At 35.6% G+C, this 15,971-nt stretch overlaps 1 protein-coding gene and 1 long non-coding RNA gene across 2 annotated transcripts; one reads left to right on the plus strand and one right to left on the minus strand.

Moving 5' to 3' along the window:
- Window positions 1–316: 316 nt before the first annotated feature.
- On the plus strand, window positions 317–3,529 carry LOC121773939. Its single transcript, XR_006044886.1, has 3 exons — window positions 317–627; window positions 885–1,071; window positions 2,830–3,529. It is a non-coding gene; the product is annotated as an uncharacterized LOC121773939 (long non-coding RNA).
- Window positions 3,530–12,485: 8,956 nt separating this feature from the next.
- LOC121775267 (growth-regulating factor 1-like) lies at window positions 12,486–15,662 on the minus strand. The gene is made up of 4 exons (XM_042172321.1): window positions 15,136–15,662; window positions 14,507–14,698; window positions 13,631–13,979; window positions 12,486–13,558 (listed from the first exon to the last, which is right to left on the minus strand). Exons 1-4 carry the CDS (start codon window positions 15,446–15,448, stop codon window positions 12,793–12,795), a joined length of 1,620 nt encoding a protein of 539 aa, XP_042028255.1. The 5' UTR covers window positions 15,449–15,662; the 3' UTR covers window positions 12,486–12,792.
- Between the last annotated feature and the right edge of the window lie 309 nt (window positions 15,663–15,971).

The following is a 15,971-nucleotide window of genomic DNA, read 5'->3' on the forward strand; positions in this document are numbered from 1 at the left end:
TGCTGCACATCCACATATTTTGTGTACATTTTCTAATCAATTTTCTGTCATTTCTCAACAATCATGTAAACATACCAAAATATAGAAATATAATCAAAATCATCCAAGACAACCCTCTAAAACCATGCAAAATCCAAATACGTCAACCGACTATATAAGATCACAAAAAAAAAATCACCATGTGGTTCATGGATTCATAAATACGCGTATATAAAGCTTTCTTTTAGTATATTTCCAATATAATAGTGCAAAGTATTTTTGTAACACCCCGACTTTTTCTACCTTTCTATTGTGTTCTTGAAAGGACCGTCGTTTGTGCACTTGAAAATTTTTCGACCTTGTTTCTTTTGTCGAGAAAAGAAAGTAACTCTTTGTATTAATTTAGCTTATGAGGTAAGCTTCGTATTTAGCTTATGAGGTAAGCTTCGTATTTAGCTTAGGAGGTAAGCTTCGGTTTAGCTTATGAAGTAAGCTTCGGGTTAGCTTATGAAGTAAGCTTCGGTAAACCTATATATATAAAGGAGTCGAAAGAGGTTAAAGGGAGGAGGGGAAGAAGGAGAGTCGGGCGCCTTCACATGTGCATTTCGAGAATGGAAGGGACAAAAGTTAAGGCTTTAAACGAACGAGGTGAGCTTTCTTATACAAAAAAAAATACAAATCGTATTTTATGAAAACACGAACACATGTTCGTGATGTTTAAAGATGTAACACCCCGACTTTTTCTACCTTTCTATTGTGTTCTTGAAAGGACCGTCGTTTGTGCACTTGAAAATTTTTCGACCTTGTTTCTTTTGTCGAGAAAAGAAAGTAACTCTTTGTATTAATTTAGCTTATGAGGTAAGCTTCGTATTTAGCTTATGAGGTAAGCTTTGTATTTAGCTTAGGAGGTAAGCTTCGGTTTAGCTTATGAAGTAAGCTTCGGGTTAGCTTATGAAGTAAGCTTCGGTAAACCTATATATATAAAGGAGTCGAAAGAGGTTAAAGGGAGGAGGGGAAGAAGGAGAGTCGGGCGCCTTCACATGTGCATTTCGAGAATGGAAGGGACAAAAGTTAAGGCTTTAAACGAACGAGGTGAGCTTTCTTATACAAAAAAAAATACAAATCGTATTTTATGAGAACACGAACACATGTTCGTGATGTTTAAAGATGTTGTCTTGCCATAAATGCTTTGTTTTATGTAGTGATGCCTATCTGTTTGGTTATACCGAATGTGCTATGCCAAAATGAATGAATGAAACGAATTCGGACTCCAATAGGACCGCAAATCCTATTCGAGTTAGTGTACACAAAGGAATGGACCGTGTGTCATCGTAAGGGTTGGCCGGTCAATGTGATCGTGGAAGGTGGCCACCTTCCCGACACACTATGAATTATCAGATATGGCGGATTACAAGAATGAACTTAGTCTGATCAGACGGACTTTATGAAAATGAACTTAGTAAACTCGGGCCTTTAAGAAAAACCCCGAGTGTTACTGTGATGATGGCTTGACAATATTTTAAAATGTATAATTGTATTTTTCGGCAATGTGTTCACTGAGTACTTTTGTACTCAGCCCTGCATATATTTCTAAATGTGCAGGTTGAGCGGTGACGAGCACGGTGGGTGTTGAGCATGAAAGTAAAGAAGATAGTAAAGAAAACTTTCTGAATATATTATGTCTTCATACATAATAATATTCTACTCTCGAATGTTTCCGCTGAATATTGTTTCTTTCAACAAATATTGTTTGAATAATATTTGTTTTGAGTTGCTGATTGTTGAGATACTCTGATTTTATTCGAGTGTGCACTCTGTGTATCGTACACTCAGATATATATTAATCTTTTAAGCTAATTGAGCCGTTCTTATGAACTGTTATCCTTAAATGTTATTCTTAATGTTTGTCCCTTGGTCACGATCGCCTCGTTTGCAACACCCCTGGGGTGGGCGGGCGTGACAGAATGGTATCAGAGCAATTTTTCTTTCCGCTCTGGACCGAGAGTCTCTTATTCAATCTAGTCTAGACTCGTTTCGCTAGACTAAAAGTGTATTCATTGAAGGCTCAACATTCCGTCTCGTCGCGCTCAACAAGAGAAAAGGTAAAATGTTTTGAAATGAGAAAGTTTTCGAGAAAGCAAGGTGATAAAGTTTCTGAGAAAGAAAGAGAGAAAAGTTTTTGAGAAAGAAAGATGATGAAGTTTTGAAGAGGAACGATGGATTGTTGTTCTACATGAAAGATGAAAGTTGATGTTAAAGTATGTTTTGAGTTTTAAAGTGAGAAGTAGAAATTTTGTTGAAAGTGTTTTTGCTTAAGGATGTTAAAATGTTGTGTGTTTGGTTATCTTTGAGTATGAATGATGATGAAGTATGTTGCGAACATAGAGTGCTTATGTTGTAGGCTAGATTGAATACGCGCGAACCGTAGTTTTAAGTTGAGATAATCTATCACTTTCCCGAGTGACGGAAACGAACGAGAATCTGAAAGTTTGGGGTGAACCCTAATTTGTCAAGTCACGACGAGGCAAGGAGATCGAAAGTGCGAAAGGAGGCCGATGGACCATGAACCTTTTCTTGGAATTGCGTAAAACTTTGAAGCAAGCTAAGTGCGAACCATTCGAAGGACGTAAGCAAATTTCGGGACGAAATTTTTGTTAAGATGGGTAGATTGTAACACCCCGACTTTTTCTACCTTTCTATTGTGTTCTTGAAAGGACCGTCGTTTGTGCACTTGAAAATTTTTCGACCTTGTTTCTTTTGTCGAGAGAAGAAAGTAACTCTTTGTATTAATTTAGCTTATGAGGTAAGCTTCGTATTTAGCTTATGAGGTAAGCTTCGTATTTAGCTTAGGAGGTAAGCTTCGGTTTAGCTTATGAAGTAAGCTTCGGGTTAGCTTATGAAGTAAGCTTCGGTAAACCTATATATATAAAGGAGTCGAAAGAGGTTAAAGGGAGGAGGGGAAGAAGGAGAGTCGGGCGCCTTCACATGTGCATTTCGAGAATGGAAGGGACAAAAGTTAAGGCTTTAAACGAACGAGGTGAGCTTTCTTATACAAAAAAAAATACAAATCGTATTTTATGAGAACACGAACACATGTTCGTGATGTTTAAAGATGTTGTCTTGCCATAAATGCTTTGTTTTATGTAGTGATGCCTATCTGTTTGGTTATACCGAATGTGCTATGCCAAAATGAATGAATGAAACGAATTCGGACTCCAATAGGACCGCAAATCCTATTCGAGTTAGTGTACACAAAGGAATGGACCGTGTGTCATCGTAAGGGTTGGCCGGTCAATGTGATCGTGGAAGGTGGCCACCTTCCCGACACACTATGAATTATCAGATATGGCGGATTACAAGAATGAACTTAGTCTGATCAGACGGACTTTATGAAAATGAACTTAGTAAACTCGGGCCTTTAAGAAAAACCCCGAGTGTTACTGTGATGATGGCTTGACAATATTTTAAAATGTATAATTGTATTTTTCGGCAATGTGTTCACTGAGTACTTTTGTACTCAGCCCTGCATATATTTCTAAATGTGCAGGTTGAGCGGTGACGAGCACGGTGGGTGTTGAGCATGAAAGTAAAGAAGATAGTAAAGAAAACTTTCTGAATATATTATGTCTTCATACATAATAATATTCTACTCTCGAATGTTTCCGCTGAATATTGTTTCTTTCAACAAATATTGTTTGAATAATATTTGTTTTGAGTTGCTGATTGTTGAGATACTCTGATTTTATTCGAGTGTGCACTCTGTGTATCGTACACTCAGATATATATTAATCTTTTAAGCTAATTGAGCCGTTCTTATGAACTGTTATCCTTAAATGCTATTCTTAATGTTTGTCCCTTGGTCACGATCGCCTCGTTTGCAACACCCCTGGGGTGGGCGGGCGTGACAATTTTGACGCCGCTTCATCATTGAATTATGCGTACTTTGATGATTCTTAAAATAAAGATAAATTATTATTTGACTTATTTACAGCTGGAATAAATTAAATTTGACCAATTATAATTCAAGAAAACTTAGAGTTACTCCAATTAGCTAGCATCTTGATAATTCATTCTTTAACAATTCAAAATATGTTTATTACATCTACGATGCACCTCTCACGTTATGAAAATTTTATTTAATTTTCTACGAATTGATTTATGTTTGAATTTTGAAACAAAGTGTTGATTTATGTTTTAAATACATAAACATAAACATACTATTGATAGATATTTTGTAAATAATTATGTAATGAATAAGTTATTTAAATTTAAATAACTTAATCTTTTTTAAAAATATTAAAGAAAATTAAAAATATGTATTTCATTATTTAATGATTAATTAAAAATATGTATATAATTAAAAAGAATTTAAAATACGTATTATTTTTTGAAAATATTAAAAGAATTAAAAATACGCATTGGCCCGAATAACCCGGTGGGTTAGCCCGAAACCCGAAGGGTTAGGGTTAGGGTCGAACTTTTATAACCCGAAAAAATCATAACCCGAATAGCCCGTACCCGAATGGCCCGACAACCCGAACGGGTTGGCCCGATTGACATCCCTATTCACGTCCATATGCTTCAGTTTACTAAGGCCATCCACAATGGGGCGGACGATAGCACGCTCGATGCATCGGGCGCGCTATCGTCCGCCACTGTGGCACCGCGGACGACGGACGATGCGTCGTCCGCCCCCGACGCTTTAGTCCGCGGAGGGCATCGTCCGCGTCATCGTCCGCCACTGTGGGCGACGCGGACGATGCAACGCGTTTTACTTTTTTTTTTTTATTTTTAAAATTCGAAAATATTGTTATATATATACCCCAGCTTCACTTTTCATTTGTAACTTTTCGATTAACTTTTAAACTCTCAAATTACGCTATAAAATGGATTCCGGTGGATACTCAAGTCCTAGTAGCCCGATGTTGAGCCGAGCGCCTCCAGAGGTTGAGCGATGAGTTGAGCCGGAAGTTGGGGCTTTTGTAGGATAGTCATTTTTTTTTATTTCTAACTCGTGTAACTTTATTTTTTTAAATCAATGATTTTTTTGCCGTTCTTTTAGTTAATTGTTGTGTTTTTTTAATAAGTTTGCATTTATATATTTGAAAACATTTAAATTAAATAACAAAACAATAGTAAAATGCTTAGGGCGCGCCTTAGAGCGTCCCGCTGCAGGTGGAAGGGCAGGAGGATAAAATGCTTGACCTGGCGGTGCATAGGGCGCGCCTTAGGACGCCCCATTGTGGATGACCTAATAATATTGTCGATACTAAACAAGTCCAATATTGATTATTTTAATTTACTAAATAAATGGTATAGGATTAGTCTATATTAATTATTTTTAAGGACAAAATAAATTTGGAGTATTTAAATTTTTATAACACGTTAATCATATTGACTGTACTAAAAATCTAACATCTTCCTTTCTTCGGATTGAAGTTTAATAAAAAGAGATAAGATCTGGATTTTTAAGGAGAATCCTAAGTATGATATTCCCTCCGTCCGTGATTAAGAGTCATTCTTCCTACTTACTATATTTAAACATCAAAAATACCTTAAAATTCAAAGAGGTCTCACATTCCACTACCTAACTCCATTTATTACACCACACATTCAAACACTTCCTTAAAACTCGTGCCCGGTCAAAGAGTGACTCCTAATTAGAGATGGAGGGAGTATAATATTAAAAAAAGCATATGCATGCATGTGATTGTGCTGCATTCCTACATATCTCAAAGTCTTACTCCATATCAAAAGAATATAGGATAATTCTGTTTCTTTGATTTGAACGAACTTTACAATTGATCCTTTATTAACATGTATTCATGCGGTCCTCAAAAAATATTCTAGAAAATTATTGACGGGATGTGGTCGTCTTTATCTTTTGATAGAAGTTATGAACAAATGGCAAAACGATGTCGTTAAGGAACATGTTACCCATTGTTATTCCCACTTTCTTGTCACTGTCGTTTTGTTATGCAAATTTTGCATCTACTCATAACAATCATATGTATCGCAAGTTTTTATGACTGATTTTCTGATTCGTTCTCTTTCATTACTCATCCATCGCTAATGTCGTGACATTAAAAGAATACTACCTCTTAACATTACCACTGATTTGGCCCCGCCTCCAAATTCTGGCTCCGCATAGTGTATTGGTCTTGTCTTTACCATCACCTTGTAAGGATTAATGCCTCAATTGATGCACCCACCGTGTTTCATTCTCAAAAACTTAATTAAGATCAAATGGGATTGTTAATTATCAGTTAAGATTGTCAAACCCCTAATGAACCTTTTAACTAAAATTTGATAGTCATCAATTAGAATTTTTTAACTTATTAAAACATCGTATCAAACTAAAATCAGCTCATATATTTTCAAATTTACAAATTTGTGAAGCCCACATAACTATAGGCCCAAGTAATTTAACGCTACATCGAAACTGAGTGTGAAGATTATATTTTCACTTTTTTGAGATTTATAGCTTCTATTAATCGATTTGATGAATTCGTTGGACGAACACCATATATAATACTCCTTGGTTAGCGCTGGTTATGGTAATAGACATTAATAATTTCCGGTGGTATACCTTTTATTTAAATTAATTATTCGTATTGTATTAATCCTAGTACAGTAGGTATTACAGTGGAATAAAAATTAAGTGGACTAGGTATACCAGTGAGACTATTAATTAATTGACCTGAAGACTCAAATTCTTTTGTTTTTTGCTTGGATTTATTATGTTCGATCAGTTACAAATATTACATTAAATACAACTCAAACATTTTGTAACATAAAACGAGGGATCTCAAGAAATTGTAAGAACACTCATCCCAGCTGTGTACGGTAACCTTCAAGAGTATCGGATATTTTAAATAAATTATTACTATTATAATACAGCATATGTACAATAAAAATAACAAAGATTTATAGTAATATCATTAGGAATATAATACTTGTAAGTATAACATCTGTGGTAATACCATCATTTTGAAAAATTTTAACTGTAATCAAATAAGTACTATATAAAAAAACAAAAGATGATGATGCATCATCATCATCATCATCATCATAATAATAATAATAATAATAATAATAATACGACAAGATTTAAGAAATAGGAGATATACATATAAATTAAGTTTGTGGCTCTATTTCTATCCTTTTATTTTAAATCTGCTTTCCACGTAATGTATATCAAACTAAAGCTATTGTAAGGGTCTATAATTTGATATTCATATTGAAAATTTTATCATTGGTCAAAATGCATAATTTTAAAAATGAATGAATTCAAAAATAAGAAGAAATAAAAAAATAAAAAAATTGATAGGATTAGCTGAATAAAATATAGGAGTTGAAAAGGAGAACTATATACGTTGTGTGGATAAAATAGGCATTTTGTCTATGTTGTGAGTGTTAAAATCTTCAAATGCCGAAAATATTGCGAAAGAGAACTGTCAAATTAGCTGGAAAATCTTTTCTATATAACTATTTATCGCACAACTAGTACTCCTAAATTAAAAATTTTGTATACGTTATTGCGTAACGTCGCACCCTCAAACCAAAAATCTTGAATTCGCCACTAAATCATTGAACTGTGAAGAAGGACCGAGATACATTGACCATTGTTACGAACCAAGTTAATGAGAGAAAGGACAATTGAAGAAGAGATCGGAATAAACATGACCAATACTCATGAGCAGTAATGGGAATCGAACTGTTCCTATAAATGGATAACATAGTGCAACAAGATATGACTGAGGACCTTACATGGAATTGAGCTTAATTTTCTAAGTAATTAAACTGTCAAATTGTTCATTAGCAAACTAGAAAATGTATGGTAAACATAACATAAATTAGTAGGTTACATATCTGTAAAAATCAGTGTAAATTCCTAACAAAGGATCTGGCATAGTACCTCTCTTTAGGGATAGGCGGAAGCTTCGAGAAGCTAACCAAGTTACTATCTTGCACATTACAAGAGTGCTTGCAAGAAAAGAAGGAACTCTTCTTACTCAAATTCTTCTCTTCTTTTGTGCATGACTTCAAAGCTGCAAGGAACGGGTCATCCCGCCACCGGATTCCCTTGCTTTTCCGCGGTGGCGCTGGCGGTGGAGGGACGCTCCTCCCCTCATTTTCTTCTGACCTAATTTTAAGGTTGTCGAATTCGAACACCAAGGCCATGTCCGAGGAAGAATTGGACTTGTTGTGATTTATGAATTTGGGAATTCCTGGCTTTTCTTCCCATGAAAATGGGACGTATCCCTGCGATCGAATTTTTCTGTGATTCATTATGTGAATAATATTGTAAGATTCCGGACTCTGTAGTTATTAAGAAATATACTTATAATGTGTGGTGAGAGGAATAAATGTATGAAGGGTCCCATTCAGTTTTGTTCTAGTGAAATTATTTCACTGTGTATGAATTGGTTGGTGGACAATATGTGTAGTTGAAAAGTGATGATTTTTTATTAGAATCTTAGTTTCGGAGATGTTAGAGTGTCGTGGTCAAAACTATAGGGAAATGCTTGCGAGGAAAGGTGAGTTTTCTTGTAGGAAACACTAATTTATATAACAACTTATAAATCGAAATAACGTTCAATTGTCGAACTCCACACTTTGGGTAATTTCATTTTATCACATGACACACGATTTCATGTGTGAAGGATAACGCCGGTTTATTTGGTCGGTTCAGTTCTTAACCGAATCGATCCGTCGGTTAATTAACAATTTGGACCCGTCAATCATGCATGGGAACCGGAATTTGAATTGTTTCAGGTTCATTTCCTATACTAACTGATAGGTTAATAGCTGTTTTGTTAGCTTAAGAACCGAATAAGTGAAATTAATTCTGTATGGGTTGATTATGGAAAAATCAATGCATTGGAGAGGGTTGTACTCAGGTTTATGCCTAGTGAGACAATGCTTTATACTGCTAGATTATTAACATCCATGTGATACCTATTTGTCATATTATATTTATATATAAAATTTTAAATTAAAATTAAGTTATAAAACATTAAAATAAAATCGACGAATCTAGAAATGTAGAACCAAAACTGAACCGAAAACCGTTGAAATGATTATCGGTCCCTTGATGACTAAAATTTCAATTTAGATATCGAGCAATCGAGAATCAAGTAACTGAATTATCAGCTCCAAGAAAATCCAAAAGAGGTATACTTTTTTTAGCATACTAACTTAATGTGTGGAGCATTGGTAAAAAAAAGTTTCACTAATCTAAAGGGGTATATGAGCGACCATAAAAACGTAAAGAGAAGTTTTCTTCACTTGAACTAATATACTTTAGGGAATTATTTACACTTTTTCCTATCTTTTTATTCTATTGTTTGGTGATTCAATCGTGCTTCATTTTCTATTTTGGTTATTTTATTTTTATTTTTTATTTCTCTTCATTTAAGGATACATATCATGTGGTGAGTCTTGAACCGGGGGTTTTCAATTAGGCAATAAATTGTTTGAATGTGCATCATAGACAATGAGATTGCACCCATTTTATGAATTGTTATTTAAGAAAAGAATGTTGGATAAGAAAAAAATCGAACACTAACTTAGTCAAGAGTGGGGATCTTTGATTATCATTGCTTGCAATATGATGTGTTAGACTAACTAACCTCAACTATTTTTGCTCATTATTCGTGAAAGATCACCAGTAGTATTGGCAGTCACAAGTTGTTGGTGTTTCTTTATAAGGTAAGAAAATGTCTAAATATTGAAGAAGATTTTTTTAGGGAAATTGAAAAAGATTCTTGAAAATATCTAAATATTGAAGAAGATATGTTTTAAATCGGTATAGGATTAGGATTTTATATAGTACCCATGTTTTTTTTAATAAGGTTTAATTTATTTTTGAACTATTGTTGTGTTGAAATTATGTTTAAGCATTTGATAAGATCCATGAATTACTAAATACCTATTTCAGTTATTTGACAATATTATTATATTCACAAGTGATATTAACAATTAATATACACTCCATAAAAAAATTGGAAATTTCAAAATTCACTACAATAAACATTTTGTATTCTAACATATTTTCAAATTTAATATTTTATTCAAAAAAACTTTTTATTTTAAGTTTAATTTTTTAATTTTTTTTAAAAAAAATAATTTTAATTTTTTAAAATTTTTTAAAAAAAATTTATTCAATAAAAACTTGCTAGAGTAAATAATGAACTATATTCACTACATAATGAACTAAATGAACGTATGTTATGAAGTAATTTTTCGCATTCATTACATACCAAATTTACTTCAACTGAAAGATAATTATGTCATAACACATTATGAAGTACTCCCTCCGTCCCATTAAATATGCAACATTTACTTTTCGGCACGAAATTTTATTTAGTCTTGTTTTGTGAGTTAATGAAGAGAGAGTAAGTAAGAGAGAAGAAAAAGTAGAGAGAGTATTGTTTCTATTTTTAGAAACGTTTCATTTTTAATGGGACAGACAAAAAAAGGAAAACGTTTCATTTCTAATGGGACAGAGGGAGTAATAAACTACGGAATGAAATAATAGCATGACTGAATGAAGTAATAAACTAACAGAATGAAGTAATAAGTTCATTACTACTGTTTGACGTTTAACACAGTTAATATTGTATTTCAATAAAATGGCATATTTACTTCATTACTAACGTTCATTTGGTTCAATATTTATTGAATATAGTTCATTACAACCGCTTAACGTTTAACACTAAAATTTGTTGTATCATTAATGTATTTCAATAACATGTCAAAATTACTTCATAACATACTTCATTTAGTTCATTATTTAGTGAATATAGTTCATTATTTACTCCCCCAAGTTTTTATTGAATAAAAAAATTTTGAAAAATTTTGAAAAATTAAAAAAAATTATTAAAATTTTTTTTAAAAAAAGTATTTATTGAATAAAATATTAAATTAATTGTAAATTAATCCTAACCACAAGATTGAGAAAAATGGATGGCCCAAATTTGGTCTCTAGTTCAGTCTTTAAGAAGGGTTCGACATTGATCACGAACTCCGTTGCACCATATACATATATCAATCCAAAGCTTACTAATTCTAATTATATAATAGACTAATACTCCGTTATGATTAATTTCTCTCTCTTTTTTTCCATTATCTCCACTTAATATGCTTATGATGTAAATAATAACAAAATATGAAATAAAATTGCAATAGTGTAAAGTAATGCATGTTTCGGGTTATGGATGTCACAACTTTTGCCGCAAGAAAACTCTCTTCTTCCAAACCACGGTTTGGGAGAAACTTGGTTGCTCGATGGGACAAACCCGCGAACGGACCTTCCCTATTCGGCAATCTCTCATCACCAACTCACTGATACAAGAGTGTTTGTATCATCTGGTGCTTTCATCGCATTCTCATGATGATCAACGACAACGGTATCGGTCGAACGGAGACTCTTGGCAGTCGACGGTACCGAAATCGGAGACGACCCTGCCGGTTGTAGCCTTGGCATCCCAGCCGGAACGTCTATCTACGGCTACCGGGAAGTTGGATTCTCGTATAGATCCCAGTGATCGCCGCCTCGGTGACGCACATACTTTCTTTTGCTTGTGGGAATGACAGACTAACGCCCATCACAGGACACCTACAACGCGTTCCTTAAACGTTTTGCCGCCGAAACACAACATCGAGGGTGTGATTCGGATGTTCTTGATGAAATTTGAAAGTCACCATATTGTGGCTAGAATCTTTTATTGATGAATGATTTATACTTCTTGATCCGTTACTTTAAAAACGTGAACTATTTCTATTTTAGTATGTTCATTAAAATTATGCATTTTCTATTTATAAAACTATTTTGAGTTTTTCTCTCTGATAAAGTGAGTGTCATTCTCCACTAATAATACTTTAATTACTTTTTTCTTTTTAATTTATTTTACTTTATCAATTATGCATTAAAATTCATATTCATTTAAAAGTTCATATTTTGAAGGGAAAGAGGGGTACATTTTATTTGATGGACTTAAGAGAGCTTCCCAACAAATTGTTTCTTTTTCACTTTACAATTTTATATCCCATTCACCGCCCTTGATATTTGGAATGATTTAAAAATAAATGTGTTGTGAATAATTATGAGCAGAAGAGAGTGTTTAGATATTATCATACTATGAATTTAACATAATCGGAACATTCATTCAAAATTATACTTTTGCCCCAACGAATACCCAAGTAAATTTGATCGAAATTTCCTCTCATGACAGCCTTACAATCAAACCAACATAAAACACTTGTCTACTCTTGTCCAAAACTGGAAACAGAGCACTACTATATTCATAAAATCAACATCTGCAAGGACTATTCTTTGTTCTTCCGGAAAGGGGAATAAATTCTGGTATAAGAATGCATATGCAAAGTGTTGGCCAAAAATTATTTTTCCAACCACCTCAAAATAAAAGTATACTATACTTACAATCCAATTCAATCCAATATACATTTTCCCATTTATTACAGAAAAAACAAAGACATAGTAAATCTGAAGCACATATATATATATAATTATAATAAAAGTATATATCATCAACATCAAACCAGGTTAGATGATACAAAGGATACATGAAAAAACATAAATATTACATAAACCAAATTACGAAGCAACACTAAGTTCAGCGTTCATTAAGCATGAAGAGAAATAGTAAAAAATAAAAAACACAAAACACTCGTTCAATAAGCCAGACATACATCCGCAAACAAAATATTGTTGTATTACCACCTTAATTTGCCTTGGCCCCTTCTTATTCGAAACTCGTCTCGCCTTTCCAAGTCGCCATACTCAGCCTACAGAGACTGAATAGTGGCACAGGTGATGAGGGCGGAGCCGGGCAATTCATTGCAAAGAGCCTTGTTTCCAGCATTGGTCGGACTTCCCCCGGAGCTACTGTTTGAGAGGGAAACCAAGGTGGATTTCTTCAGAACACCGGTAGGGGACGATCCCAGCTGAGGGCTATGTTTCACGGATGAGAAACTCGCGCCTGCTCCTCCACTAGTTGAGCTTGTTAACACCTCCCCTAGTGGTCCTCCCATCGAGTTCCCCCAAACGATAGGAGACCATGGTGATTCCTTTTCAACTGGCTGGCCAAGATCGTGACTCATTCCCAGGCTCATACGGATAGGGTCAACCTCGTGAGAGAGCCTTAGAGTCGAGAGAGTGGACTTCTCGTTTGTGGGTGAGCCAGTGGAAGATGAGAAATCAGGAGCAATAGGGATGGCCATTGACAGTTGGGTCCAGTCGGATTTCAGTTCTTCCGGCCATGAGCCAGAGGTACGATCCGACTGATGATACTTTGGCCAATCATCGATAAAATGGTGTACAGGATGTTGGCTGTTGTTTGCTTCTTTCGTGTTGAAAGAATCTGAGTTACTCCCATTCATGTAGGATATCTTTTCTGAAGGATTGAGAAGGCAATCGGAGGAGACGCTCCCAAACTCCATGTGAGGTGATTCTTCAAACGGAAAGTGCTGCTTTTGAATGGTGTAAGGGGCATCTTTAGACTTTGCACCAATCGTTGGAGGGAGCAAGGAGAGGCCCCGGGCATCTTGAGCTCTGCCAATAAGTCGTATTTTGTTTTAGAACAACAAAAAAAAGATATAAACTAATTATTAATAATCCACCTACCTGCTAACAAGATGGTCGGCCGAAGCAGCATTGGGCTGCAAGGAATTAAGTTGATGATGCATCGCACTGAGGCTGTTGGACACATTGCTGGTGGACATCGCAGATGCTGATGAGGAAGAAGCAACCGATGCCACCTTTGATGCAGCGGATCCAGAGACAGCGTGGCCAGTGTGGCCTTCCACAGGCTTTCTTGAACGGTGGCGGCCCCTATTAATGTGCCTTTCACAGTATTTCTGATCAGGGACAGCATCTCTCGAGCACCGCCATTTCTTCCCATCTGTTCTCCTACACCTTCCCGGCTCAGGATCATTGCTGCCGGAGAAGCCTAGATGGAATCCACCCCACCCTACTGCACAACCAAAAACACAAAGTGTGAGCCCAAAACTCCAAATATACTAATGCCATAATATATGTGGCCTTTACATTATTAATTACTTCTAATACGAAGAACTCGAGAGTTAACTATCACTTATGGCCTGACCTTCAAGAAATGTGGACAAACGGAGGATGACGTGACCATCAAAACATGCCACATAAAACAAAATGACATTTTTCAATGTCACTTTGTCTTATGTGTTTACTCTTGACAGCCCCATCATCTTCACGTTGGTCCCTGTCAACAAGCCCTCAATGTCGTTACAATAAGGGGTCTATATTTGTAATGACAGAACAAAGATCACTATATGTGCAGACATCAAGTCATAGATGATACTTAAACCATATCTTAACTGGATGTGGGTAAAACGATACACCAACTATCAGACAAGCTTCTTCACAAAACGAACAAAAGACAAAATGATCAATGCATATCAAGAAAACATGAGGATCATAACTGAATTCCAAAATCTATGTCAAGAAGACGACAAAGAAACATACGAAAATTGGAGGCGTAAGAAGCAGGCGATCCATATGAGTAGAGGGATCTCTTGAGAGGGACGAGCAAGTTGGAAGGGACAGGCACATTAGCAACAATGTGTTTGTAGATCAAAGCCTGGTGTTCCAGATCCATCCATTGTGAAGGAGTAAATGGCCCTTTCAATCTCGAAAAACTCCCACGCAACCCGCTTCCTGAATTCAATCATCAACAAACCATCAAAAAATTGGATTGTTTTGCCACTTCCAACCAAAAATGGAGTAAACACCCCTTTCAATCCCTAAAACTCCAATGTAAGCATATATACTACATTTTCATTCCACTGTCAACTTCAGCTTCAACTCATAATCTAAGAGTAGAATTTAGTTGAGCCCTAAAACAGATGGTTACAAGTCAACAGATATCTCAGGGGAAAAAGAAAAAAAAAGTTTACCCCAAAAATATCTTAATCAAACGGAATCTAATGTTGCATCAATGAAGCCGTGTAATGCTAAAATTACAGCCTAAAACCCAAATCTCAGATTAAACAGTGAAAACGAATAAAACACTCAAATCAAAATATTCAACTAAACCCCATTAATAAAGTTCACAAATTTAGCATCTTTTTAAGAAAAAACAAAAATGGGCATACCTCCATTCCCAGCATTGGCCTGATCCTGGCAAATCGAGAAGGCGATGCTCCTGGCGGAGGCGCCAGCATCAGGTGGCGGCGCCGGAGACGAGAAGGAGAGCATCTTCTGGCCGTCGTCGGGCGGCGGAGGCCAGAGATTGGATCTCCCGAAAGCGTCAGAGGCCATCTTGGGGGAGAAATCAGGTTGAGAAGGCTTGAGTAATTTGTGCGATTTCCAGCAATCCTGAGGTCTTTGGTTCATAGATCCATGGGCGTTTTCATCTGAAGGCAGAGAGCCTGCATTTTGCTTGTGGCTCAGCACCCCAAAATCCATTTTTGGTGAGAAAGGAAGGAGTTTATAGGGTTATCCCCACACCACAGCATGAGTTCATCTCAAGCAATTTCTGTGGAAAGGCGAAAATTGTAGAGAGAGAGAGACATACGAGTTTACTAATTTTGTTTTCAATTTTTATTTATATGGAGTGTTTGTTGTGTGAGGAAAGGGAGAGAAATTCATCTGGGAAAATGGCAAGGCTTAATCAAATAAATCTATTGAAGATTGTGGGATTTGCTTAAATATCTTTAATGATTTGATTACAAATATGGGATAGGAATAAAGGAGTGTCGCACCACTTAGAGCATAAATAACCCCGTCCCAAGTTGCGGCCTAAGTCCCCTCCACGTCATCATTCCTCTATAGTTGCAGTCCGGCCTGAGAAGCCTCTAACCCTATAGGCCGCAACTCGGGCCGCAACTCGGGCCGCAACTAATAAATGACACTATTCACAACTCCAACCTATTTTAAACATAAAATAAAAAACGCCGGAAATTTATAGCACGGAAAATTTAATTTCGTC

This window comes from Salvia splendens, chromosome 17 (genome assembly GCF_004379255.2).
Source record: "Salvia splendens isolate huo1 chromosome 17, SspV2, whole genome shotgun sequence".
NCBI classification, from domain to species: domain Eukaryota; kingdom Viridiplantae; phylum Streptophyta; class Magnoliopsida; order Lamiales; family Lamiaceae; genus Salvia; species Salvia splendens.

Coding starts and splice junctions, on each gene's coding strand:
- LOC121775267 (XM_042172321.1), bottom strand. CDS start 15,448: ATGGATTTTGGGGTGCTGAGCCACAAGCAAAATGCAGGCTCTCTGCCT. Junction 14,699..15,135: donor GGCCAATGCTGGGAATGGAG/GTATGCCCATTT, acceptor GATTGAATTCAG/GAAGCGGGTTGCGTGGGAGT. Junction 13,559..13,630: donor GCCGACCATCTTGTTAGCAG/GTAGGTGGATTA, acceptor ACTTATTGGCAG/AGCTCAAGATGCCCGGGGCC.